This window comes from Salmo salar, chromosome ssa22, assembly GCF_905237065.1.
Source record: "Salmo salar chromosome ssa22, Ssal_v3.1, whole genome shotgun sequence".
Classification (NCBI taxonomy): Eukaryota; Metazoa; Chordata; class Actinopteri; order Salmoniformes; family Salmonidae; genus Salmo; species Salmo salar.
The window spans coordinates 45,669,599-45,696,854 of NC_059463.1; the positions used below are offsets into that span (position 1 = coordinate 45,669,599).

At 44.4% G+C, this 27,256-nt stretch overlaps 1 protein-coding gene across 3 annotated transcripts in view; it reads right to left on the minus strand.

Annotated features, from left to right (window-relative positions):
- The window catches only part of LOC106583586 (plexin-A1), a 371,415-nt gene that overhangs the window by 16,582 nt on the left and 327,577 nt on the right, over positions 1-27,256 (minus strand). For 2 of the 3 annotated variants that reach the window (XM_014167944.2, XM_014167947.2), the window contains exons 19-22: positions 18,319-18,462; positions 14,695-14,929; positions 8,452-8,600; positions 4,247-4,503 (exon numbers count right to left, since the gene is read on the minus strand). In XM_014167944.2, the coding sequence (XP_014023419.1) occupies positions 4,247-4,503; positions 8,452-8,600; positions 14,695-14,929; positions 18,319-18,462 (785 nt within the window). The remainder of the gene's footprint in view (positions 1-4,246; positions 4,504-8,451; positions 8,601-14,694; positions 14,930-18,318; positions 18,463-27,256) is intronic. The other variant, XM_014167946.2, reaches the window with a different exon arrangement.

Consider the following 27,256-nt stretch of genomic DNA (forward strand, 5'->3'; position numbering starts at 1 on the left):
CCACCCCGCCCTCTACCTCTCTCTCTCAACCACCCCGCCCTCTCTCTCTCTCTCACCCACCCCGTCCTCTACCTCTCTCACCCACCCACCCCGTCCTCTACCTCTCTCTCTCACCCACCCCGTCCTCTACCTCTCTCTATCACCCACCCCGCCCTCTCTCTCTCACCCACCCCGCCCTCTCTCTCTCACCCACCCCGTCCTCTACCTCTCTCTCTCACCCACCCCGTCCTCTACCTCTCTCTCTCATCCACCCCGTCCTCTACCTCCCTCTCATTCACCCCACCCTCTACCGCTCTCTCACCCACCCCGTCCTCTAGCTCTCTCTCTCACCCACCCCGTCCTGTACCTCTCTCTCTCACCCACCCCGTCCTGTACCTCTCTCTCACCCACCCCGTCCTCTACCTCTCCCTCTCACCCACCCTGTCCTCTACCTCTCTCTCTCACCCACCCCGTCCTCTAGCTCTCTCTCTCACCCACCCCGTCCTCTAGCTCTCTCTCTCACCCACCCCGTCCTCTAGCTCTCTCTCTCACCCACCCCGTCCTGTACCTCTCTCTCTCACCCACCCCGTCCTGTACCTCTCTCTCTCACCCACCCCGTCCTGTACCTCTCTCTCTCACCCACCCCGTCCTGTACCTCTCTCTCTCACCCACCCCGCCCTCTACCTCTCTCTCACCCACCCCGCCCTCTACCTCTCTCTCATCCACCCCGCCCTCTACCTCTCTCTCATCCACCCCGCCCTCTACCTCTCTCTCATCCACCCCGCCCTCTACCTCTCTCTCATCCACCCCGCCCTCTACCTCTCTCTCATCCACCCCGCCCTCTACCTCTCTCTCATCCACCCGCCCTCTACCTCTCTCTCATCCACCCCGCCCTCTACCTCTCTCTCATCCACCCCGCCCTCTACCTCTCTCTCATCCACCCCGCCCTCTACCTCTCTCTCATCCACCCCGCCCTCTACCTCTCTCTCATCCACCCCGCCCTCTACCTCTCTCTCATCCACCCCGCCCTCTACCTCTCTCTCATCCACCCCGCCCTCTACCTCTCTCTCATCCACCCCGCCCTCTACCTCTCGCTCTCACCCACCCCGGCCTCTACCTCTCGCTCTCACCCACCCCGGCCTCTACCTCTCGCTCTCACCCACCCCGTCCTCTACCTCTCGCTCTCACCCACTCCGTCCTCTACCTCTCTCACCCACTCCGTCCTCTACCTCTCTCACCCACTCCGTCCTCTACCTCTCTCACCCACTCCGTCCTCTACCTCCCCCACCCACTCCGTCCTCTCTCTCTGACTCACCCACTCCGTCCTCTCTCTCTCTGACCCACCACGTCCTGTCTCTCACCCACTCACTCCGTCGTCTACCTCTCTCAGCCACCCACCCAATCCTCTACCTCTCTCACCCACCCACTCCGTCCTCTACCTCTCTCACCCACCCACTCCGTCCTCTACCTCTCTCATCCACCCACTCCGTCCTCTACCTCTCTCATCCACCCACTCCGTCCTCTACCTCTCTCATCCACCCACTCCGTCCTCTACCTCTCCATCACTCCTTTTAGCATTATAACCACATTCTCTTGAATAATACATTCCCTATGACTATGACTATTTAGAAACTGATGAATAAAGGGCTCTGTGTCTGTGTGTGGTCAGATGCCAGCTAGTGGGTTGTCCAGAGTTGAGACTGGGAGCAGAAATTGTAGGAAGAAAAGTAATGAAATCCATTTTCCTAGAAATGACTGCTGACTGTTCAGATTTGTTTGATGTGTTTTTATTTTTCCTTCCTTCCTGTCCAAACAGTAGAGGAGAGGTAGAAGAGATGAGAGAAGGACAAGAGAGTAGAGGAGAGGTAGAAGAGATGAGAGAAGGACAAGAGAGTAGAGGAGAGGTAGAAGAGATGAGAGAAGGAGAAGAGAGTAGAGGAGAGGTAGAAGAGATGAGAAGGAGAAGAGAGTAGAGGAGAGGTAGAAGAGATGAGAGGAGAGAAGGACAAGAGAGTAGAGGAGAGGTAGAAAAGATGAGAGAAGGACAAGAGAGTAGAGGAGAGGTAGAAGAGATGAGAGAAGGACAAGAGAGTAGAGGAGAGGTAGAAGAGATGAGAGAAGGAGAAGAGAGTAGAGGAGAGGTAGAAGAGATGAGAGGAGAGAAGGACAAGAGAGTAGAGGAGAGGTAGAAGAGATGTGAGGAGAGAGGTAGAAGAGAGCCGAGGAGAAGAGCTGAGAGGAGAGAAGGACAAGAGAGTAGAGGAGGGGTAGAAGAGATGAGAGAAGGAGAAGAGAGTAGAGGAGAGGTAGAAGAGATGTGAGGAGAGAGGTAGAAGAGAGTAGAGGAGAGGTAGAAGAGATGAGAGGAGAGAGGGAGAAGAGAGTAGAGGAGAGGTAGAAGAGATGAGAGGAGAGAAGGACAAGAGAGTAGAGGAGAGGTAGAAGAGATGTGAGGAGAGAGGTAGAAGAGAGTAGAGGAGAAGAGCTGAGAGGAGAGAAGGACAAGAGAGTAGAGGAGAGGTAGAAGAGATGAGAGGAGAGAGGGACAAGAGAGTAGAGGAGAGGTAGAAGAGATGAGAGGAGAGAGGGACAAGAGAGTAGAGGAGAGGTAGAAGAGAGGTGAGGAGAGAGGGAGAAGAAGGGAGAGCAGAGGAGAGGTGGAAGAGATGAGAGGAGAGAGGGACAAGAGAGTAGAGGAGAGGTAGAAGAGATGAGAGGAGAGAGGGACAAGAGAGTAGAGGAGAGGTAGAAGAGATGAGAAGTAGAGGAGAGGTAGAAGAGATGAGAAGTAGAGGAGAGGTAGAAGAGATGAGAAGGAGAGAGGGACAAGAGAGTAGAGGAGAGGTAGAAGAGATGAGAAGTAGAGGAGAGGTAGAAGAGATGAGAAGTAGAGGAGAGGAAAAGAGAGTGGACCAGGACAGAACAAGCTTTTAGCCACTACCTGACCTGATACTAGTGGACAACAACTCCTTAATAATCAGGCTAGGTGTGTGCGAGCGCTCGCCCATGCGTCATCTTCATATTACTGGGGAAAGAGTAAGCATGACAGCGTATTGCCACATCTCTCCAGAGGGCCCTTTTGTGACGACATGCAAATTTCACCGCGGCAGCAGACTGGCTCAACGTTGTTTATTTGATTCGATTTTAATTACGTGTCTCTCAGTGGAGACGGGAAAACATCCAGTTCTTATCATTTCAAGTTTAATTCCCATTTGTTTGGGGCTGGTTCATTTCTCTCTCTTTATGTGTCTCTATAATTTATTTTTCTCTCTCCTTTTCTTCATGTCTCTTTCTTTTCTCGGTCTCTCCCCTTTTCTGCCTTAACATTCCATTCTCTTTCCCTCTCTTGACCTCACTCTACCTCCATCTTTCTCAGTCTGTAATCTGTCCTTCGTAATCTGTCCAAGTACTCCGTTTCTCCTTCTGTCTTTCATTCTCTTTCGACACTCCACACCCACACCTCCTTTCACGCTTTCTCCTTCTCCACCTCCCTCCGTCTGTTTGGTTTAGTAGTTATTTCTGCCCTGTGTGGCTGTCTGTCTGTCTGGGCCCCCTCAGGGAGACCGTGTGTGCGCTCAGGGGTGTAATCCTTCCTGACAGAGACAGGGCTGAGGCGGAGAGGAGAGGGGGAGGAGGAGAGGTACTGCATTCACCTCAGGCGGACCTAAAAAGGTAGGCTACAGTCACTGGCCGTCTACAGCGACCCTCTATAATCTCAGCACACATTACAATGGCTAACTGCTAACTGAAACGGCTAACTCAATCTTTGTGGACGCGGTTCATACCTTTGCTATGGCAGATCCATCCTCTCTCTTTCCTGTCTACCAGGCTGACCAATCCTGTCTCGTTCCTGTCTACCAGGCTATTGCTGATCAATGATGTCTTGTTCCTGTCTACCAGGCTCAATTCTACACCCTATAGGTGCCAGTGTTTCAACTCATCATCAAGCTTTGATTATTTTAATCCGCTGTGTAGTGTTAGGGCAATAACTAAAACATGCACCCCTTGGGGTCCCCAGGATCGACTTTGGAAAATGCTGGGATACGCAAATAGCCTAGCCCAACCCACCTTTACTCATACCTTAACCCAGGTAGGATGTACCTTCTGGTTAGGATGTACCTTCTGGTTAGGATGTACCTTCTGGGTAGGATGTACCTTCTGGGTAGGATGTACCTTCTGAGCAGCAGTTTGAGGTTCTTGCTCTCCAGGTTCTCACCCCCCCCCCCGCTACACAAATAGCCCAACCCAACACAAAAGTGGACCATACCTTCTCAACAGTAGCTTGGGGTGGTTCTTGCTCTCCAGGTTCTTGTCAATGAGGTCGGACAGCAGCTGCTTCAACACCCCTGTGGCGTATTCCATCTCTCCCTGGAGTGCCGTCATGACCAGCGATGCCACGTTGCCGCGGTCGCGCATGGAGAAGGAGCGTTGGGCCTCCAGCGTGCGGATAAAGGTCAACAGGAAGTGCTTCTTGGTGAGCAGCTGGCCGAACAGGGTGAGACCCTTCTCCACATTGGCCTGGACCTATAGTAAAAGAGAGGGAGGGAGGAAGAGAGGGAGGAAGAGAAGGGTGGAGGAGAGAGAGAAAGAGGGTTGGTGGACAGAGCACTTTTATATACTTCCTAGGTCCTAAATTACAAATACAGTACATGACCAAAAGTATGTGGACACCTGCTCGTCAAACATCTCATTAATATGGAGTAGATCCCCCTTTGCTGCTATAACAGCCTCCCCTCCTCTGGGAAGGCTTTCCAATAGATGTTGGAACATTGCTGCGGGGACTTGCTTCCATTCAGCCACAAGACCATTAGCGAGATCGGGCACTGATAATGGACGATTAGGCCTGGCTCGCAGTCGGTATCAGAATTCATTCCAAAGGTGTTCGATGGGGTTGAGATCTGGGCTCTGTGCAGGCCAGTCAAGTTCTTCTAAACCGATCTCTACAAACCATTTCTGTATGGACCTCACTTTGTGCACGGGAGCATTGTCATGCTGAAACAGGAAAGGGCCTTCCCCAAACTGTTGCCACAAAGTTGGAAGCACAAAATCATCAAGAATGTCATTGTATGCTGTAGCATTAATATTTCCCTTCACTGGAACTAAGGAGCCTAAACCGAACCATGAAAAACAGAATCAGACCGCTATTTCTCCTCCACCAAACTTTACAGTTGGCACTATGCATCGGACTGCCAGATGGTGAAGGGTGATTCATCACACTAGAGAAGAGTTTCCACTGCTCCAGAGTCCAATGGCGGGGAGCTTTACACCACTCCAGTCGACGCTTGGCATTGAGCATGGTGATCTTAGGCTTGTGTGCGGCTGCTCGGCCATGGAAACCCATTTCATGAAGCTCCCGACGAACAGTTCTTGTGCTGATGTTGCTTCCAGAGGCAGTTTGGAACTTGGTAGTGAGTGTTGCAACTGAGGACAGATGATGTTTACTCGCAATGCGCTTAAGCACTCGGCGGTCCCACTCTGTGAGCTTGTGTGCCCTACCACTTTGCGGCAGAGCTGTTGTCGCTCCAAGACGTTTCCACTTCACAATAACAGCACTTACAGTTGACCGGGGAAGCTCTAGCAGGGCAGAAATTTGACAAACTGAAAGTCACTGAGCTCTTCAGTAAGGCCATTCACTACGATTTTTCAACACCGATACCAATTATTGGAGGACCAAAAAAAGATACCGATTAATCGGCCGATTTTTATATATATATTTGTAATAATGACAATTACAACAATACTGAATGAACACTTTTATTGTAACTTAATATAATACATAAATAAAATCAATTTAGTCTCAAATAAATAATGAAACACGTTCAATTTGGTTTAAATAATGCAAAAACACAGTGTTGGAGAAGAAAGTAAAAGTGCAATATGTGCCAAGTAAAAAAAGCTAACGTTTAAGTTCCTTGCTCAGAACGTGAGAACATATGAAAGCTGGTGGTTCCTTTTAACATGAGTCTTCAATATTCCCAGTTAAGAAGTTTTAGGTTGTAGTTATTATAGGAATTATAGGAATTATACTATTTCTCTCTATACCATTTGTGTTTCATATACCTTTGACTATTCGATCTTCTTATGGGCACTATAGTATTGCCAGCCTAATCTCGGGAGTTGGCAGGCTTGAAGTCAAACAGCGCAATGCTTGAAGCACAGCGAAGAGCTGCTGGCAAACGCAGGAAAGTGCTGTTTGAATGAATGCTTACGAGCCTGCTCATGCCTACCACCGCTCAGTCAGACTGCTCTATCAAATATCAAATCATAGACTTAATTATAATATAACAAACACACAGAAATACGATACCATTAACATGGTCAAATCAGGGAACTATCTGTAACGCCCTGGCCATAGAGAGGGGTTTTTTGTTCTTTATTTTGGTTAAGCCAGGGTGTTACATTGGGTGGGCGTTCTATGTGCATTTTTCTATGTTGGTTTGTTTCATTGATTTTGACCGTGTGGCTTCCAATCAGGCACAGCTGTAGAGTGTTGTTGCTGATTGGGAGTCTTTCCTTTGGGTTTTGTGGGTAATTGTTTCTGTTAGTGTTTTGCACCTGACAGGACTGTTTGGCTGTCGGTTTTCTTGTTTTGTTTCGTATAGTGTTCTTCCTGTTATTAAATGCAATGATGAACACTAACTCCGCTGCACCTTGGTCTACTCTCTCTCACGACAGCCGTTACACTATCATTTCGAAAACAAAACGTTTATTCTTTCAGTGAAATACGGAACCGTTCCGTATTTTATCTAACGGGTGGCAACCCTAAGTCTAAATATTGCTGTTACATTGCACAACCTTTAATGTTATGTCATAATTATGTAAAATTCTGGCAAATTAATTACGGTCTTTGTTAGGAAGAAATGGTCTTCACACAGTTCGCAACGAGCCAGGCGGCCCAAACTGCTGCATATACCCTGACTCGCACAGAACACAAGAGAAGTGACACAATTTCCCTAGTTAAAAGAAATTCATGTTAGCAGGCAATATTAACTAAATATGCAGGTTTAAAAAAATATACTTGTGTATTGATTTTAAAGAAAGACATTGATGTTTATGGTTAGGTACACATTGATGCAACGACAGTTCTTTTTTCAGGAATGCGCTTGTTAAATCACCCGTTTGGCAAAGTAGGCTGTGATTCGATGATAAATTAACATGTACTGCATTGACTATATGCAACGCAGGACTAGCTAGATAAACTAGTAATATCATCAACCATGTGTAGTTAACTAGTGATTATGTTAAGATTGATTGTTTTTTATTGTTATGAAAACTTGAAATCGGCCCTAATTAGTCGGCCATGCCGATTAATCGGTCGACCTCTACCATTCACATACACTGCATGCGCACACACTCTTACATTCACATACACAGCACGCACACACACAATACATCTGACGACCCAACAACATTACTTTTGGATGTATGAATACAGCTACTACCCTATCCAGTTCCACCATCCTCCAACCATTTCTCTTGATCTATTTCTCCCCCCCATCCACTACTATTTCTCCCTCCGTCCAACTACCCCCCTCTCTTCCGCCCCTCCCTCCTCCCCTCTCTCTCAAAACAGAACACCGGGTCATCTTGAGAGGAGTGAGTGTCTGGTCGTCTTGTAGGAAGGAGAACCTCATGGCCAAATAAGAAATTGATCTGTTACAGCGGAGGCTGATTGCATCTGGGATACAAATGAAAACCTGATGCTACGCGCCAGAGAGACAGACGTGCAAAATAGTCAGTAGATATGCTGCTAGTCGTGCTCCTCTTTCCTCTTCTCACCTCTCAACATCCTCAGAGGTGATACCATACAAAACATGCACCAGACCGGACAGTGCATCTTCTATTGAGTTTGCAGGTGGGTGTGATGGTATTGTAATGTGTGTGTGGGGTGGGGTTGTGTTTGATGGCATTGTAACAAGTGTAGGCTATGCTATCTTGACGTGGCGATGTGGTGCAGTAGAGTGGTAGATACATCAGTTCTCTTGGCTGGTGAAGAAATAGAATGCAATGGCAGAGTGTTGCATTGAATGTGTGAGACCTGTTTCTCAAGCCCTAGCCATGCTATGCTATGGCCTTGTTAAGGCAATCTAAAAGTCTCTCAGTTCCACAGAGTGTTAGGTAGGTCCAGGGCCCGTATTCACAAAGTGTTTCAGAGTAGGAGTGCTGATCTAGAATCCATTTTGCCTATTAGATCACAATAAGAAGGGGGACCTGATACTAGGTTAGGGGGTTGGGAACCCCTATAACAAATCAGGACTCCCACATAAGAATTAAAACAATGTGGCCCCGCCAACATTTGTTTTTTAAAGAGTTCATTATCTGACACCCCCAAGAGTCAATGCATAACACTGGGTGTTACTGACCCTTACCTCCATCTCATTGAGCACGGGGTGGACCTCCCACTCTCCATCCCTCTCTCCCTATTCCCCCTTATCCATCTCTCTCACCCTCTATCACTATATAGTTACTGACCCGTACCTCCATCTCTTTGAGCACGGGGTGGTCCTCGATACCGGGGAAGAGGACCCTCATGGCGTAGGTCCTGTATTCCAGGAAGGGGATTCCCGTTCCGTCCAGCTCCTGGGTCAGCTCATGGATGTCTGTCTGCAACTCTGCAAAGGCTGGGTGGAGGGAGAGAAATAATTAATCTATTGTTATGTTAATAATAAATTATCTAGTTGTCCAAAGAGGGCTGGACATAACTCAAAGTGATGCCAAACAGTGTTACCAATCATACTAAACATCCCCCAAAAAGTCAAACTATTACAACGGTGCTATATAAATCAAATCCATACACAAGATGGTGCCGGCGAAGGCAGACGTTTTACGTGCCCCCAACCGATTGTAATTTTTTGTTTGTTTATTTGCGTTGTTTGTAACTTATTTTTTACATAATGTTGCCGCTACCGTCTCTTATGACCGAAAATAACTTCTAGACATCAGGACTGCGATTACTCACCACGGACTGGCAGAATCCTTTTTTTCCTTTCACGACTCTGACGAGACTGACGTGAAGGACATATATTTTTTATTTTTTTATGTAACTAGGCAAGTCAGTTAAGAACAAATTCTTATTTTTAATGATGGCCTAGGAACAGTGGGTTAACTGCCTTGTTCAGGAGCAGAACGACAGATTTTTACCTTGTCAGCTCCGGGATTTGATCTTGCAACCTTTCGGTTCCTAGTCCAACGCTCTAACCACAAGGCTACCTGCCACCCCTTATATACTGTTTCCTCGGGAACAGGCCCCGATCTCCGAGATCTGCGTGAAGAGGAGGCAGAGAAAGAGGGACCGAAGGGTGGGCTGTCTTCTGAGAATTCGTAGGCGATCGAACAAACCCCTACTTCCTTCCATTCTGCTACCAAACGTGCAATCCTTGGAGAATAAAATCCACGAGTTATGCGGAAGACTAAACTACCAACGGGATATTCAACTGTAACATCTTATGCTTCACGGAGTCGTGGCTGAACGACGACAATATCAACATACAGCTGGCTGATTTTACGATGTACCAGCAGGATAGAACTGCGGCGTCTGGTAAGACAAGAGGCGGCGGACTACGTAATTTTTAAAATAACAGCTGGTGAACGATATCTAAGGAAGTCTTGAGCTATTGCTCGTCTAGGTAGTGTATCTCATGATAAGCTGTAGACCACACTATCTACCTAGAGAGTTTCCATCTGTATTTTATCTAGCTGTTTACATACCACCACAGTCAGAGGCTGGCATTAAGACAGCATTGAATGAGCTGTATTCTGCCATAAGCAAACAAGAAAATGCTCACCCAGAGGCAGTGCTCCTAGTAGCCGGGGACTTTAATGCAGGGAAACTTAAATCCGTTTTACCAAATTTCTATCAGCATGTTAAATGTGCAACCAGAGGAAAAAGATCTCTGGACCACCTATACTCCACACACAGAGAAGTATACAAAGCTCTCCCTCGCCCTCCATTTGGCAAATCTGACCATAATTCTATCCTCCTGATTCCTGCTTACAAGCAAAAATGAAAGCAGGAAGCACCAGTGACTAGAACAATAAAAAGTGGTCAGATGAAGCAAATGCTAAGCTACAGGACTGTTTTGCTAGCACAGACTGGAATATGTTCCAGGATTCCTCCGATGGCATTGAGGAGTACACCACATCGGTCATTGGCTTCATCAATAAGTGCATCGATGACTTCGTCCCCACAGTGACCGTACGTACATACCACAACCAGAAGCCATGGATTACAGGGAACATCCGCACTGAGCTAAAGGCTAGAGCTGCCTCTTTCAAGGAGTGGGACTCTAACCCGGAAGCTTATAAGAAATCCCACTATGCCCTCCGACGAACCATCAAACAGGCAAAGCATCAATACAGGCTCTGACGCTCATTGCATGTGACAGGGCTTCACAGCCAAGAGTTGCCCAGTGACACAAGCCTACCAGACGAGCTAATCTACTCTATGCTTGCTTCGAGGAAAATGGCACTGAAACATGCATGAGAGCACCAGCTGTTCCGGAAGACTATGTGATCATGCTCTCTGCAGCCGATGTGAGTAAGACCTTTAAACAGGTCAACATTCACAAGGCCGCAGGGCCAGACGGATTACCAGGACGTGTACTGCTAGCATGCGCTGACCAACTGGCATGTGTCTTCACTGACATTTTCAACCTCTCCCTGTCCGATTCTGTATAACCAACACGTTTTAAGCAGACCACCATAGTACCTGTGCCCAAGAACACTAACGTAACCTGCCTAAATGACTACCGACCGCTAGCACTCACGTCTGTAGCCATGAAGTGCTTTGAAAGGCTGGTCATGGCTCAGATCATCCCAGAAACCCTAGACCCACTAATTTGCATACCGCCCCAACAGATCCACAGATGATGCAATCTTTATTTCACTCCACACTGCCCTTTCCCACCTGGACAAAAGGAACACCTCTGTGAGAATGCTATTCATTGACTACAGCTCAGCGTTCAGCACCATAGTGCCCTCACAGCTCATCAATAAGCTAAGGATTCTGGGACTAAATAGCTCCCTCTGCAACTGGATCCTAGACTTCCAGACAGGCCGCCCCCAGGTGGTAAGGGTAGGTAACAACACATCCGCCACGCTGATCCTCAACACGGCCCCTTAGGGGTGCGTGCTCAGTCCCCTCATGTACTCCCTGTTCACTCATGACTGCACGGCCAAGCACGACTCCAACACCATCATTAAATTTGCAGATGACACAACAGTGGTAGGCCTGATCACCGACAACAACGAGACAGCCTATAGGGAGGAGGTCAGAGACTTGGCTGTGTGGTGCCAGGACAATAATCTCTCCCTCAACGTGATCAAGACAAAGGAGATGATTGTGGACTACAGCAAAAAGAGGACTGAAAATGCCCCCATTAACATCGACGGGGCTGCAGTGGAGCAGGTTGAGAGCATCAAGTTCCTTGGTGTCCACATCACCAACAAACTAACATGGTCCAAGCACACCAAAACAGTCGTGAAGAGGGCACGACAAATCCTATTCCCCCTCAAGACTTGGCATGGGTCTTCAAATCATCAAAAGGTTCTACAGCTGCACCATTGAGAGCATCCTGACTGGTTGCATCACTGCCTGGTATGGCAACTGCTCGGCCTCCGACCGCAAGGCTCTACAGAGAGTAGTGCGAATGGCCCAGTACATCACTGGGGTCAAGCATCCTGGCATCCAGGACCTCTATACCAGGCGGTGTCAGAGGAAGGCCCTAAAAAATGTCAAAGACTTTTATTGACAATTACATGAAGTTGATGCAAAGAGTCAATATTTGCAGTGTTGACCCTTCTTTTTCAAGACCTCTGCAATCCGCCCTGGCATGCTGTCAATCAACTTCTGGGCCACATCCTGACTGATGGCATCCCATTCTTGCATAATCAATGCTTGGAGTTCATCAGAATTTGTGGGTTTTTGTTTGTCCACCCGCCTCTTGAGGATTGACCACAAGTTCTCAATGGGATTAAGGTCTGGGGAGTTTCCTGGCCATGGACCCAAAATATTGATGTTTTGTTCCCCGAGCCACTTAGTTATCACTTTTGCCTTATGGCAAGGTGCTCCATCATGCTGGAAAAGGCATTGTTCGTCACCAAACTGTTCTGGGATGGTTGGGAGAAATTGCTTTTCGGAGGATGTGCTGGAACCATTCTTTACTCATGGCTGTGTTCTTAGGCAAAATTGTGAGTGAGCCCACTCCCTTGGCTGAGAAGCAACCCCACACATGAATGGTCTCAGGATGCTTCACTGTTGGCATGACACAGGACTGATGGTAGCGCTCACCTTGTCTTCTCCGGACAAGCTTTTTTCCGGATGCCCCAAAAGTGCCCCATCCTCCAAAAGTCTTCACCTCACTGTGCGTGCAGATGCACTCGCACCTGCCTGCTGCCATTCCTGAGCAAGCGCTGCACTGGCGGTGCCCCAATCCCGCAGCTGAATCAACTTTAGGAGACGGTCCTGGCGCTTGCTGGACTTTCTTGGGCGCCCTGAAGCATTCTTCACAACAATTGAACCGCTCTCCTTGAAGTTCTTGATGATCCGATAAATGGTTGATTTAGGTGCAATCTTACTGGCAGCAATATCCTTGCCTGTGAAGCCCTTTTTGTGCAAAGCAATGATGACAGCACGTGTTTCCTTGCAGGTAACCATGGTTGACAGAGGAAGAACAATGATTCCAAGCACCACCCTCCTTTTGAAGCTTCCAGTCTGTTATTCGAACTCAATCAGCATGACAGAGTGACCTCCAGCCTTGTCCTCGTCAACACTCACACCTGTGTTAACGAGAGAATCACTGACATGATGTCAGCTGGTCCTTTTGTGGCAGGGCTGAAATGCAGTGGAAATGTTTTTGGGGGATTCAGTTAATTTGCATGGCAAAGAGGGACTTCGCAATTAATTGCAATTCATCTGATCACTCTTCATCATATTCTGGAGTATATGCAAATTGACATCATACAAACTGAGGCAGCAGACTTTGTAAAAATGTATATTTTTGTCATTCTCAAAACTTTTGGCCACGACTATACATAATACCTCAACTAACCGGTGCCCCTACACAGTGACTCTGTATTGGTACCCCCCTGTATATAGTCTTGCTACTGTTATTTTACTGCTGCTCTTTAATTACTTGTTACTTTATTTCTCCATATTTTTGTTAAACTGAAATTGTTGGTTAGGGGCTTGTAAGTAAGCATTTCACTGTAAGGTCTACACCTGCTGTATTCGGTGCCTAATACAATTTGATTTGATTCAATAACAGAATGAAAATTAACTTATACATAATCAAAGCATATACACACTAACAGATGTGAATGCAGCCACCCTCACACTAACCAGGAGCTCTCCACACAGCACAGTGCCCACATATATATATATTATATATATTAGTGTCCCGCTGTTGATACACATGTTCCACTCTCCACATGCATGTGTCATGTGACCCTTTCTATGTCCCCTCCATACCTTTCAGTGGCATCTAAAGGAGTGTGAGGTATCTTTCTGTATTATGCAGCTATGTCTCTTGTGGCCTAATCTTGACTAAAGAAACCCCACAAACAAATAATGAAATAAACACCTTGCCTAACCTTCATCCCTCTCTCTCTCTCTGTAGTCCTCCCTCTCTCTTTTTCTCTCTGCAAGGAACAGTCTCAGAGGTTACACTATCCATCTCTGTGACCCCCTCTCACTCTATCCATCTCTCTGTGACCCCCTCTCACTCTATCCGTCTCTCTGTGACCCCCCTCTCACTCTATCCGTCTCTGTGACCCCCCTCTCACTCTATCCATCTCTCTGTGACCCCCCTCTCACTCTATCCATCTCTCTTCGAACCCCCTCTCACTCTATCCATCTCTCTGTGACCCCCCTCTCACTCTAGCCATCTCTCTATGTGACACCCCTCTCGCCCTCTATCCATCTCTCCCTATGCCCTTCTCTCATTTTCCATCTCCTCTTCTCTCTATCCATCTCTGCCCTCTGTACCTGTATCACCCTCTCATCTATCCTTTGTCTCTCTATCCATCTCTCTTTCTCTGTGGCTCTAACCATCTCTCCCTATATCTGTACAACATGTAGGTTCTTCGAAATGCAGGACAGATGCTGCAGTATGACTCCCTTTATGGATCCCTGAAATGTATACTCCCTCTCATTCTCTCAGTCTTTCCTATCTCTTTCTCTTTTACTGTACTTATGGAACCCTCAAACATCTCTACCCTCACTTTCTACTCTGGTGCTGCCATTCTCTTTATCTGTCCTTATGGAACCATGATATCAATCTACTCTCTTTCTAGTCTCTTTCTCTCTGCATCTACGATTTACTCTCTCTCCATCTACTCCTTTTCCAAACAGACAAACACACTGACAGTATCACTGGCCTCCGACCGGATCAGAAGTCTCTGCCAAATGAACAAATGTAATATGAGAGCATGCAGACACCACTTCCTCTCCCTCTCTCCATTTCCCTCCCTCCCTCATCCCCCTTTCTCTCCCTCTGTCTGAAACAGAAAAGCTATCCAAGCAGACCTCTCAACATCTGGTGGTGGGCAGCGGAGCACCGATCAAAGTGTCCTCTGGATGGGTACCAAGAGCAAGCTGAACCCAGCGGGAGGGTCACTGCGTGTCTGTGTGTGTGCGCATGGAGCCCGCTTGTCCTGTGCAGATCAATAAAGTTGTATTGAATTGAATGAAGTTGATAGACAGCTGCTTTGGCTTACCCTCTTTGCACTCCAGTGCCACTCGAGACTCCAGGTTGTCCATCTGTAACTGCAGGCGTTTCAGTGTGCGGTCGGCATCCCGTGACTTCCTCTTGTAAGCAATGAGCACGGCGATGATGACCAATAGGAGCAGGCCACCGCCCCCTCCGATGCCGATGATGGCAGGCAGGCTGAGCAGGCTGTCAGAGTACATCTGGAGGGTACCGGGGGAGTACTCAAAGCCCCCCACACGTACCTGGGAGGGAGAAACACACACTGGTTTAGATTCTTTGTGGTACAATTAATATTGTGGAACACCACATATTTGGATTGTTGGATTGGGTGGACAACAGACAGGTGGACAATAGACAGGAGTGACCAGTTCACCCCAAAACAGATAGTGATAAAGGTGCATTAGAAATAATTTACACACACATAATTATATCACAGCCTACACACGAGTGTGTGTGTTTGTGTGTCCCTGTATATGTGTGTTTGTGTCCCTGTGTGTGTGTGTGTGTGTGTGTGTGTGTGTGTGTGTGTGTGTGTGTGTGTGTGTGCGTGCGTGCGTGCGTGCGTGCGTGTATTTGTGTGAGTCTACGTGCCTGTGTACGTGAACATATACCAAACCTGGTCTAAGTTCCTTTCCTTGTCACAACACCCGGACTAGAACATATATTCTTACCATCACACCAAATTACTTCCCCTAGCCGTAGCTTCAACTCTATTCCTAAAAGTGCATTCAAAAACTAGACTATTGAGATGCAGCCCCAATTCCTTTCCTTGAGACAACACTGTAGTGATCAGTGCAGATGAAGGGAAGGAGATGAGGAGAGGAAGCCACAGACTATTGAGATGCACCCTAAGTAACCCAGTCAAATCAATAACATACTTCTATAGGTGTTTTATTTAACTGGCCTATATCTATCAAAGACAACATGTAACCGAAGGACTGTAAAATATAGATATGGACCTCTTAGTCCACAAGCCATTTCTCAGCTGCATTGAATATCAATATATGTGCAACTCCCTGCAGAATAGAAGCCAAATTAAGAATTTAATTTGATAGGTTGTCTAGGATACAAACACAGCTGAGACTATGGTAGCAGAAGCTTCAATGTGTGTATGTGGATTTGTATACAGATGTAGGATCTTAATTTGATAACCCTGTTGCAGGATAACTTTTCAGCAATGCAAGAAATGTAAAACTTGTTTAAGGTTTAAAAAGGCTTCCGAAGTTTGTAATTTCCACTTTGAAATTTCAGACTTGATTTTCCTTTACGAAAAATGTATTAACCCCAACAAAAATGTCTATTAATTATAATCCCCTCATAATTCACATTAGTTGGGTTGGGTTTGACTTTTCCTAAATTCGTCCTTGACTTTTCCTAAATTTCCAAAATAAGTCTATATATAACACACTGCCATTGTTAGAATCTTAATATCACAAACAAAACTGGAGTTACAACGGTTTTCCCCATTGCCCCTACTTTTCATGAAAGGGCCTGCTCCACTCCTTTTCACAACAGTGGAAGGCTCCATGCCCAGTTGATAATCACCCAGATAATTGCCTCAAAACTCAAACTAAACTATACAGAAACTAATTTCACACATTCAACAACAGATGAAATAAATGAAGTAAAGTACGATGGTTAGAAAGGGGGAGATGAGTTGATGAGCGAGGGGAGAGAATAATGCATCATTATATAGTCACCAATTGTGAATAGGGCAGGCCATTCGATTGTATTGATCTATTCTAATTATGATCTCAAAATGGTATGTATCAGTCCACCAAATCCAAGCAGTTTTATCAGTCTACTCTGGTCGACTTGGAGTACATGGTGGGGGAGTGAGTAATTTACAATGGCAAGAAGGCCAAGAAGAATGGATGCACATGCTGTGTTTGTGCTGATACACGATCTGAATGAAAATGACTCAGATGGTGGGGAAGAAGTGAACCATGACATCTCTGATGATTATTATTCTGAGCCTCAGCCTGAACCTCCACCTCTGAGGCCTAAGCGCAAAAAAGCCACAACGGTGTGCACTGAGCAGGTGCCCACGCCACCACCAAATGAAAAGGTGAGACCTGAAGAGAGGAAGGGAGGACCGTTTGGATAGAATAAGCCAGTGACAATTCTACGGGACGATTATCAGCACAAAATATCATCACTAAGAGAGCAGGCCCTACATCTCAAGCAAAAAACAACATCAGCAATAAACTCATCAGCTTTGGTTGTTTATGTGGGGCACAGGGAGCAAGGAGACACTGCCTGGGATCTGTCTGTTGATAAGCTGGAAGTGTTCATTTCAATACTTAATGTCCGTGGAGCATTTGGTGGAAAGAGTGTGAATATGGAACGTTTCTGGTCATGTAACCATTTTACGCTTTAGAGAGATCATGTGTTACCTCCATTATGATGACAAAGAAACGAGAACACGAAGCCTGGAAACAGACAAATTCGCCATGGTATCCGACGTATAAATAATTTACTATTTTTAACTGCTGTCATTTTTGAAACTTATATGCATTATAATGCCATTATTGCCTTAGTGCTGATTTTCACCATTTATCCAATAAAATGACATTTTGGTGCTCATAATGATGTTTAGGCTACTGATGTTTTTATCATTTGACCGAGTGACCATGCGTCTTGCTGACCACGTGTCTTGGTGGTTCGGGTATTTTTTTTTTTACTGTGATGTTATAAAAATAATTTGTTACCGTGTTTCAACACATATGCTTTTTGTTTCATAGTTCATAGTAACAAAGGCACTCCACAAATAAAATAGATTGAACATTAGAATTTCTGTTTTTACATTTAGCCTAAAGTAACAAACAAATGAAAATTAACATATGCTAATGTTAATTAAGATCTTCATAAACAACACCAAATAATTATTTGTGAGATAGCATTTAGGAAATGTATTAATTACACTGTTAAACTGCTCATTAGCTTGATAGGGGCTGCCTCGAGCCCCAGCGGTTCTAGTATTAAAGGGATGAATAGAGAGGAGGATAGACAAGAAGTGGCAAGAGAAACAGAGGAAAGAATAGAGAACATAAAGAGGGGTATATGACATGAGGAAAGAGGAGACTGTTATGTTGAAAAAGTATAGATGAGGGAGGAGGTAAACAGAGAACGCAAGATGAGCAAAAACCAGAGGTTAGGTGAGGAGAGATGTAGTGAGATGAAATGCTAAATGTGAAAAGAATATGATACGATACGGTGTTATACAATGCCACATAAGACAACCCAACATTACCCAAACCCACCATTACCCAAACCCACCATTACCCAACCCAACCAACTTAACATTACCCACCCCAACATTACCCAATCCACCATTACCCAAACCCACCATTACCCAACCCAACCAACTTAACATTACCCACCCCAACATTACCCAATCCACCATTACCCAAACCCACCATTACCCAACCCAACCAACTTAACATTATCCAACTCAACATTACCAAACCCAAGCCAGCAATACCAAGCCAAACCCAACATTACCAAGCCAAACCCAACATTACCAAACCCAACATTATCCAACCCAACATTATCCAACCAGACATTAACCAACCCGACCTTACCCAACCCAACAATGTCAAAGAGAGAGCGGATAGAGTAGACTACTTACGGTAACTTTGTGTTCTCCGGTGAGGTTGGGCCACTCACAGAGCAGCTGGCTCTCTGACAGGGTGAGGACACAGGGCGTGTCACCGATTAGCACCGTGTAGTTAAGACGAGAGTTACCAGGGGCTGCCGGGATCAGGTTCTTACCCTGAGAGAAAGAGACAGAGACAGACACACAACTGAAGAGAATGCATAGGTGAATAGGAACACATGTACACACACACTGTGTACACGCAAGCACACACACCCTCTCACCAGGTATAGCCTGAATTCAAAATTGATGAATTAGATTTTTTTTTCTCACCGATCTACACACAATACCCCATAATGACAAAGCAAAAACATGTTTTTAGAAATTTTTGCTAATTTATTGAAAATTATCATACAGAAATATCTAATTTACTTAAGTATTCACACCCCTGAACAAATACTTTGTAGAAGCACCATTGGCAGTGATTACAGCTGTGTGTCTTTCTGGGTAAGTCTCTAAGAGCTTTCCACACCTGGATTGTGCAACATTTGTCCATTATTATTTTCAATATTCTACAAGTTCTGTCAAATTGGTTGTTGATCATTGCTAGACAACCATTTTCAGGTCTTGGCAAATATTTTTAAGCAGATTTAAGTCAAAACTGTAACACTATAATCAAGAACATCCACTGTCTTCTTGGTAAGCAACTCCAGTGTAGATTTGTCCTTGTGTTTCAGGTTATTGTCCTGTTGAAAGTCTAATTAATCTCCCAGTGCCTGGTGGAAAGCGAATGGACCCAGGTTTTCCTCTAGGATTTTGCTGTACTTTGCTTTAGCCGTTAATTTTTTATCCTGAAAAACTCCAGTCCTTAACGATTACAAGCATACCCATAACATGATGCAGCCACCACTATGCTTGAAAATATGGAGAGTGGTACTCAGTAATGTGTTGCATTGGATTTGCTGCATTGGATTTTTTGCAGTATTACTTTAGATGCCTTGTTTCTAACAGGATGCATTTTTTTGAATATTTGGATTCTGTACAGGCTTCCTTCTTTTCAGTCTGTCAATTAGGTTAGTATTGTGGAGTAACTACAATGTTGTTGACCCATCCTCCGTTTTCTCCTATCACAGACATTAAACTCTAACTGTTTTAAAGTCACCATTGGCATCATGGTGAAATCCCTGAGCAGTCCTTCCTCTCTGGCAACTGAGTTAGGAAGTGCATTTGTAGTGACAGGGTTTATTGATACACCATACAAAGTGTAATTAATAACTTCACCGTGCTGAAAGCGTTATTCAATATCTGCTTTTTCTTTCTTTTTATTTACCCATCTACCAATAAGTGCCCCTCTTCGAGAGGCATTGGAAAACCTCCCTGGTCTTTGTGGTTGAATCTGTTTGAAATTTACTGCTCATTGAGGGACCTTACAAGAAAATTGTATGTGTGGGGTACTGAGATGAGGCAGTCATTCAAAAATCATGTTGAACACTTTTATTGCACACAGAGTCCATGCAACTTATTATGTGACTTGTTAAGCAAATATTTACTCCTAAACTTATTTAGTCTTGCCATAACAAGGGGTTGAATACTTATGGACTCAAGACATTTCAGCTTTTCATTTTTTATTAATTTGTAGGAAGCAGTGTTTTTATACAATGCAGTACCTTATGAAAAGCTACATGCAGGCTATAGTGTGTCTCGTGAATTCTTATATAGATTATAATAAATTGACATATTTGAAGGGGGTAGATGCATTTTTCTTTAGAAAAAATAATTGTTCTTAGATCAATTGTTTTATTATATGTTGAAGGCAGAATAAGTGGTTACCTTTGTGCCTGTGTGGTCCAGTGGTTACAACCACTTCCCAAAGCACACATAATGTATGCCAGGGTCAGCATGGGTTCAAATCCGGCCAACTGCCCTTTGAGTCATGTATGAATGTCTATTTTTGATGCATTAATTCCGCATGGTTACAGGAGTTAATTAGGCATGATTACAGGGTTAAAACAGAAACAATTCAAAGGTTAATAGGCATAATTTACTACAAGGGGTTAAGGTTAGGGGTGGGCTATGTTTTGGGGAAGGCTTAAAACCAAATAATTTCAAATGACGCTCCTATGTATCATCAACATTCATAGTATACTTAGGGCTTGCTAACCAAAAAAGTGTTAAAAAAAATCAAAATATATTTATATTTGACATTCTTCAAAGTAGCCACCCTTTGCCTTGATGACAGCTTTGCACACTTTTGGTATTCTCTCTACCAGCTTCATGGGGTAGTCACCTGGAATGCATTTCAATTAACAGGTGTGCCTTGTTAAAAGCTATTAGTGGAATTTCTTTCCTTCTTAATGCATTTGAGCAAATCAGTTGTGTTGTGACAAGGTAGGGGTGGTATACAGAAGATAGCTCTATTTGGTTAAAAAACAAGTCCATATTAAAGCAAGAACAGCCCAAATAAGCAAAGAGAAATGACAATCCATCATTACCTGAAGACATGAAGGTCAGTCAATTAGGAACATTTCAAAAACTTTGAAAGTTGCATCAAGTGCAATCGCAAAAACCGTCAAGAGCTATGATGAAACTGGCTCTCATGAGGACTGCCACAGGAAAGGAAGACCCAGAGTAACCTCTGCTGCAGAGGATAAGATCAGTAGAGTTAACTGCACCTCAGATTGCAGCCCAAATAAATGCTTCACAGAGTTCAAGTAAAAGACACATCCCAACATCAACTGTTCAGAGGAGATTGCGTGAATCAGGCCTTCATTGTTGGATTACTGCAAAGAAACCACCACTAAAGGACACCAATAATAAGAAGAGACTTGTTTGAGCCAAGAAACATGAACAATGGACATTAGACCGGTGGAAATCTGTCCTTTGGTCTGATGAGTCCAAATGTGAGATTATTGGTTCCAACCGCCGTGTCTTTGTGAGATGCAGAGTAGGTGAACAGATGATCTCCGCATGTGTGGTTCCCACCGTGAAGCATGGAGGAGGAGGTGGGATGGTGCTTTGCTGGTGACACCGTCAGTGATTTATTTAGAATTCAAGGCACACTTAACACACTTAAGCATGGCTACCAAAGCATTCTGCAGCAATACGCCATCCCATCTGGTTTGCGCTTAGTGGGACTATTATTTGTTTTTCAACAGGACAATGACCCAACACACCTGTGTAAGGGCTATTTGGCCAAGAATGAGAGTGATGGAGTGCAGCATCAGATGACCTGGCCTCCACAATCACCAGACCTCAACCCAATTGAGATGGTTTGGGATGAGTTGGACCGGAGAGTGAAGGAAAAGCAGCCAACAAGTGCTCAGCATATGTGGGAACTCCTTCAAGACTGTTGGAAAAGCATTCCAGGTGAAGCTGGTTGAGAGAATGCCAAGAGTGTGCAAAGCTGTCACCCAGGCAAAGGGAGGCTACTTTGAAGAATCTCAAATATATTTTGGTTACTACATGATTCTATATGTGTTTTTTCATAGTTTTAATGTCTTCATTAGTATTCTACAACGCAGAAAATAGTAAAAATAAAGAAAACCCTTGAATGGTAAGGTGTGTCCAAACATTATTTTACTGGTACTGTATGTATGTATGTATGTATGTATGTGTGTGTGTGTGTGTGTGTGTATACACACACACACACACACACACACACACACACACACACACACACACACACACACACACACACACACACACACACACACACACATATATACAGTTGAAGTCAGAAGTTTACATATACTTAAGTTGGAGTCATTAAAACTCATTTTTCAACCACTCCACACATTTCTTGTTAACAAACTATAATTTTGGCAAGTCAGTTAGGACATCAACTTTGTGCATGACACAAGTCATTTTTCTAACAATTGTTTACAGACAGATTATTTCACTTCTAATTCACTGTATCACAATTCCAGTGGGTCAGAAGTTTACATACACTAAGTTGACTGTGCCTTTAAACAGCTTGGAAAATTCCAGAAAATGATGTCATGGATTTACAAGCTTCTGATAGGCTAATTGACAACATTTGAGTCAATTGGAGGTGTACCTGTGGATGTATTTCAATGCCTACCTTCAAACTATATATATATATATATATATATATATTTATATAAGATTCCATGCAGGAAGTGCCCTGTCTGACAATTTCTTGCCCTTCTTGATTATCTCTATCCATTACAGGGGATCTCTGCTGTTACGTGACACTTCCTACGGCTCCCATGGGCTCTCAGAAGGCGGCAAAAAGCTGAATCGTGGCTTTGCAGGCTCTGGCTGAAAAAAAGTAGCGCGTTTGGATAGTGGCTGGTTACAGTACTGTGAGACTCAGGCGCGTGCCCGAGTCGACCCCATGCTTTGTTTTCTTTCGTCTGTTTACCTAAACGCAGATTCCCGGTCGGAATATTATAGCTTTTTTACGAGAAAAATGGCATAAAAATTGATTTTAAACAGCGGTTGACATGCTTCGAAGTACGGTAATGGAATATTTAGAAATCTTTTGTCACGAAATGCGCCATGCTCGTGACCCTTATTTACACTTCGGATAGTGTCTTGAACGCATGAACAAAACGCCGCTATTTGGATATAACAATGGATTATTTTGGACCAAACCAACATTTGTTATTGAAGTAGCAGTCCTGGGAGTGCATTCTGACGAAGAACACCAAAGGTAATCAAACTTTTATAATAGTAAATCGGAGTTTGGTCAGGGCTAAACTTGGTGGGTGTCTAAATAGCTAGCCGTGATGGCTGGGCTATCTACTCAGAATATTGCAAAATGTGCTTTCACCGAAAAGCTATTTTAAAATCGGACACCTCGATTGCACAAAGGAGGTCAGTATCTATAATTCTTAAAATAATTGTTATGCTTTTTGTGAACGTTTATCGTGAGTAATTTAGTAAATTGTTAGCAAATTCCCCGGAAGTATGCTAGTTCTGAACGTCACATGCTAATGTAAAAAGCTGTTTTTTGATATAAATATGAACTTGATTGAACAAAACATGCATGTATTGTATAACATAATGTCCTAGGTGTGTCATCTGATGAAGATCATCAAAGGTTAGTGCTGCATTTAGCTGTCTTCTGGGTTTTTGTGACATTATATGCTAGCTTGAAAAATGGGTGTCTGATTATTTCTGGCTTGGTACTCTGCTGACATAATCTAACGTTTTGCTTTCGCTGTAAAGCCTTTTTGAAATCGGACATTGTGGTTAGATAAAGGAGAGTCTTGTCTTTAAAATGCTGTGAAATAGTCATATGTTTGAAAAATTGAAGTTTTTGTATTTTTGAGGAATTTGTAATTCGCGCCACGCCTATCATCGGATATTGGAGCAGGTGTTCAGCTAGCGGAACGTCTAGATGTAAGAAGTTAACATGATGCCTTCTAATTGCAGTCGCTGTACTCATAATATACAGGAGAACGATCGCCTTATGGCGAGGATAGCAGTGCTGCAAGCCCAGCTTCAGACGCAATCGTTAGGCAAGGGTAAATTCAGTGTAGGAAAGGATGAAACAGCGTCTGTGACACCAGTAAGTACAGATAGTAGTATAAATCCCCTCGCGCGGTCCACGCAGCCGGACAACTTTCTCATGGCTTTTGGAGGGAAATGCTGTAGGAATGCTCAACCGGTGTCGCTCATTCAGCCGACAGAAACTTTCAACCGGTTCTCCCCATTAAGCAGCGAGTCGGAGTCGGAGGCCGAGACTTCTCTGGTCTCTGCTCCTCCCGTTATGGGGTCTGAGACGCCGAAGCCTCCCACCATTAGCTCTGACAATTTGAAAACCCTAGTCATTGGCGACTCCATTACCCGCAGTATTAGACTTAAAACGAATCATCCAGTGATCATACACTGTTTACCAGGGGGCAGGGCTACCGACGTTAAGGCTAATCTGAAGATGGTGCTGGCTAAAGCTAAAACTGGCGAGTGTAGAGAGTATAGGGATATTGTTATCCACGTCGGCACCAACGATGTTAGGATGAAACAGTCAGAGGTCACCAAGCGCAACATAGCTTCAGCGTGTAAATCAGCTAGAAAGATGTGTCGGCATCGAGTAATTGTCTCTGACCCCTCCCAGTTAGGGGGAGTGATGAGCTCTACAGCAGAGTCTCATAACTCAATCGCTGGTTGAAAACTGTTTTCTGACCCTCCCAAAAAATTAGAATTTGTAGATAATTGGCCCTCTTTCTGGGACTCACCCACAAACAGGACCAAGCCTGGCCTGTTGAGGAGTGACGGACTCCATCCTAGCTGGAGGGGTACTCTCATCTTATCTACGAACATAGACAGGGCTCTAACTCCCTTAGCTCCACAATGAAATATGGTGCAGGCCAGGCAGCAGGCTGTTAGCCAGCCTGCCAGCTTAGTGGAGTCTGCCACTAGCACAGTCAGTGTAGTCAGCTCAGCTACCTGTTTACAGTTCCTCACTGAGTTCCCTGAATTCCTATCAGACCTTGTATTATAGCAGATCATATTCTAATTTTTGGTGACTTTAATATTCACATGGAAAAGTCCACACACCCACTCCAAAAGGCTTTTGGAGCCATTATCGACTCAGTGGGTTTTGTCCAACATGTCTACGAACCAACTCACTGCCACAGTCATACTCTGGACCTAGTTTTGTCCCATGGAATAAATGTTGTGGATCTTAATGTTTTTCCTTATAATCCTGGACTATCGGACCACCATTTTAATACGTTTGCAATCGCAACAAATAATCTGCTCAGACCCCAACCAAGGAGCATCAAAAGTCGTCCTATAAATTCTCAGACAACCCAAAGATTGATACCTTGATACCCTTCCAGACTCCCTCTGCCTACGCAAGGACGTCAGAGGACAAAAATCAGTTAACCACCTAACTGAGTAACTCAATTTAACCTTGCGCAATACCCTAGATGCAGTTGCACCCCTAAAAACTAAAAACATTTGTCATGAGAAACTAGCTCCCTGGTATACAGAAAATACCCGAGCTCTGAAGCAAGCTTCCAGGAAATTGGAACGGAAATGGCGCCACACCAAACTGGAAGTCTTCCGACTAGCTTGGAAAGACAGTACCGTGCAGTATCGAAGAGCCCTCACGGCTGCTCGATCATTATATTTTTCCAACCTAATTGAGGAAAATAAGAACAATCCAAAATGTATTTTTGATACTGTTGCAAAGCTAACTAAAAAGCAGCATTCGCCAAGAGAGGATGGCTTTCAGCAGTATTAAATTCATGAACTTCTTTGAGGAAAAGATCATGGTCATTAGGAAGCAAATTATAGACTCCTCTTTAAATCTGCGTATTCCTCCAAAGCTCAGTTGTCCTGAGTCTGCACAACTCTGCCAGGACCTAGGATCAAGGGAGACACTCAAGTGTTTTAGTACTATATCTCTTGACACAATTATGTAAATAATCATGGCCTCTAAACCTTCAAGCTGCATACTGGACCCTATTCCAACTAAACTACTGAAAGAGCTGCTTCCTGTGCTTGGCCCTCCTATATTGCAAATAATAAATGGCTCTCTATCCACCGGATGTGTAGCAAAATCACTAAAAGTGGCAGTAATAAAGCCTCTCTTGAAAAACCCAAACCTTGACAAAGAAAATTTCTTAAAAAACTAAACCGGCCTATATCAAATCTCCCATTCCTCTCAACAAAAAATTGAAAAAGCTGTTGCGCAGCAACTCACTGCCTTCGTGAAGACAAACAATGTATACGAAATGCTTCAGTCTGGTTTTAGACCCCATCATAGCACTGAGACAGCACTTGTGAAGGTGGTAAATGACCTTTTAATGGCGTCAGACCGAGGCTCTGCATCTGTCCTTGTGCTCCTAGACCTTAGTGCTGCTTTTGATACCATCGATCACCACATTCTTTTGGAGAGATTGGAAACCCAAATTGGTCTACACGGACAAGTTCTGGCCTGGTTTAGATCTTATCTGTCGGAAAGATATCAGTTTGTCTCTGTGAATGGTTTGTCCTCTGACAAATCAACTGTACATTTCGGTGTTCCTCAAGGTTCCGTTTTAGGACAACTATTGTTTTCATTATATATTTTACCTCTTGGGGATGTCATTTGAAAACATAATGTTAACTTTCACTGCTATGTGGATGACACACAGCTGTACATTTCAATGAAACATGGTGAAGCCCCAAAACTGTCCTCGCTGGAAGCCTGTGTTTCAGATATAAGGAAGTGGATGGCTGCAAACGTTCTACTTTTAAACTCGGACAAAACAGAGATGCTTGTTCTAGGTCCCAAGAAACAAAGAGATATTCTGTTGGATCTGACAATTAATCTTGATGGTTGTACAGTCGTCTCAAATAAAACTGTGAAGGACCTCGGCGTTACTCTGGACCCTGATCTCTCCTTTGATGAACATATCAAGACTGTTTCCACGACAGCTTTTTTCCATCTACGTAACATTGCAAAATTCAGAAATTTTCCCTCCAAAATGTATGCAGAAAAATGTATTCATGCTTTTGTTACTTCTAGGTTAGACTACTGCAATGCTCTACTTTCCGGCTACCTGGATAAAGCACTAAATAAACTTCAGCTGATGTAAGAAGGGCTATATAAATTAATTTGATTTGAAATTTGATTTGATTTATTATAAATAATAAAGCTTATATTACAGAATAGCAAAGATTCAAAACAGCCGAATATGTGACATTGTTTATTCAACATGTTGTGTTGTGATTGCGTGAGGAAAACAATTGTTCAGTCGACTAAATGGGGTCAGCCCTAATCACAGTGGAGTTTTTTTCAGTGGAACGGCTTTGAAGTTCAGGGGGAGAGGTGAGATGACAAAATAAGCGAGTGAGGATTTAAAAAAAAAAAGCGGATTCAAAGGCGTTGAGAATGGCTCTGGTATAAGGTGAACATTTGGCTGTGAACTCGCTCTGGGAATAGGAGCAGGAGGCATATCTGTGGTGGATTTGGATAAATATACATTTTTCCTCACTTTTTTTAGACAGTAGT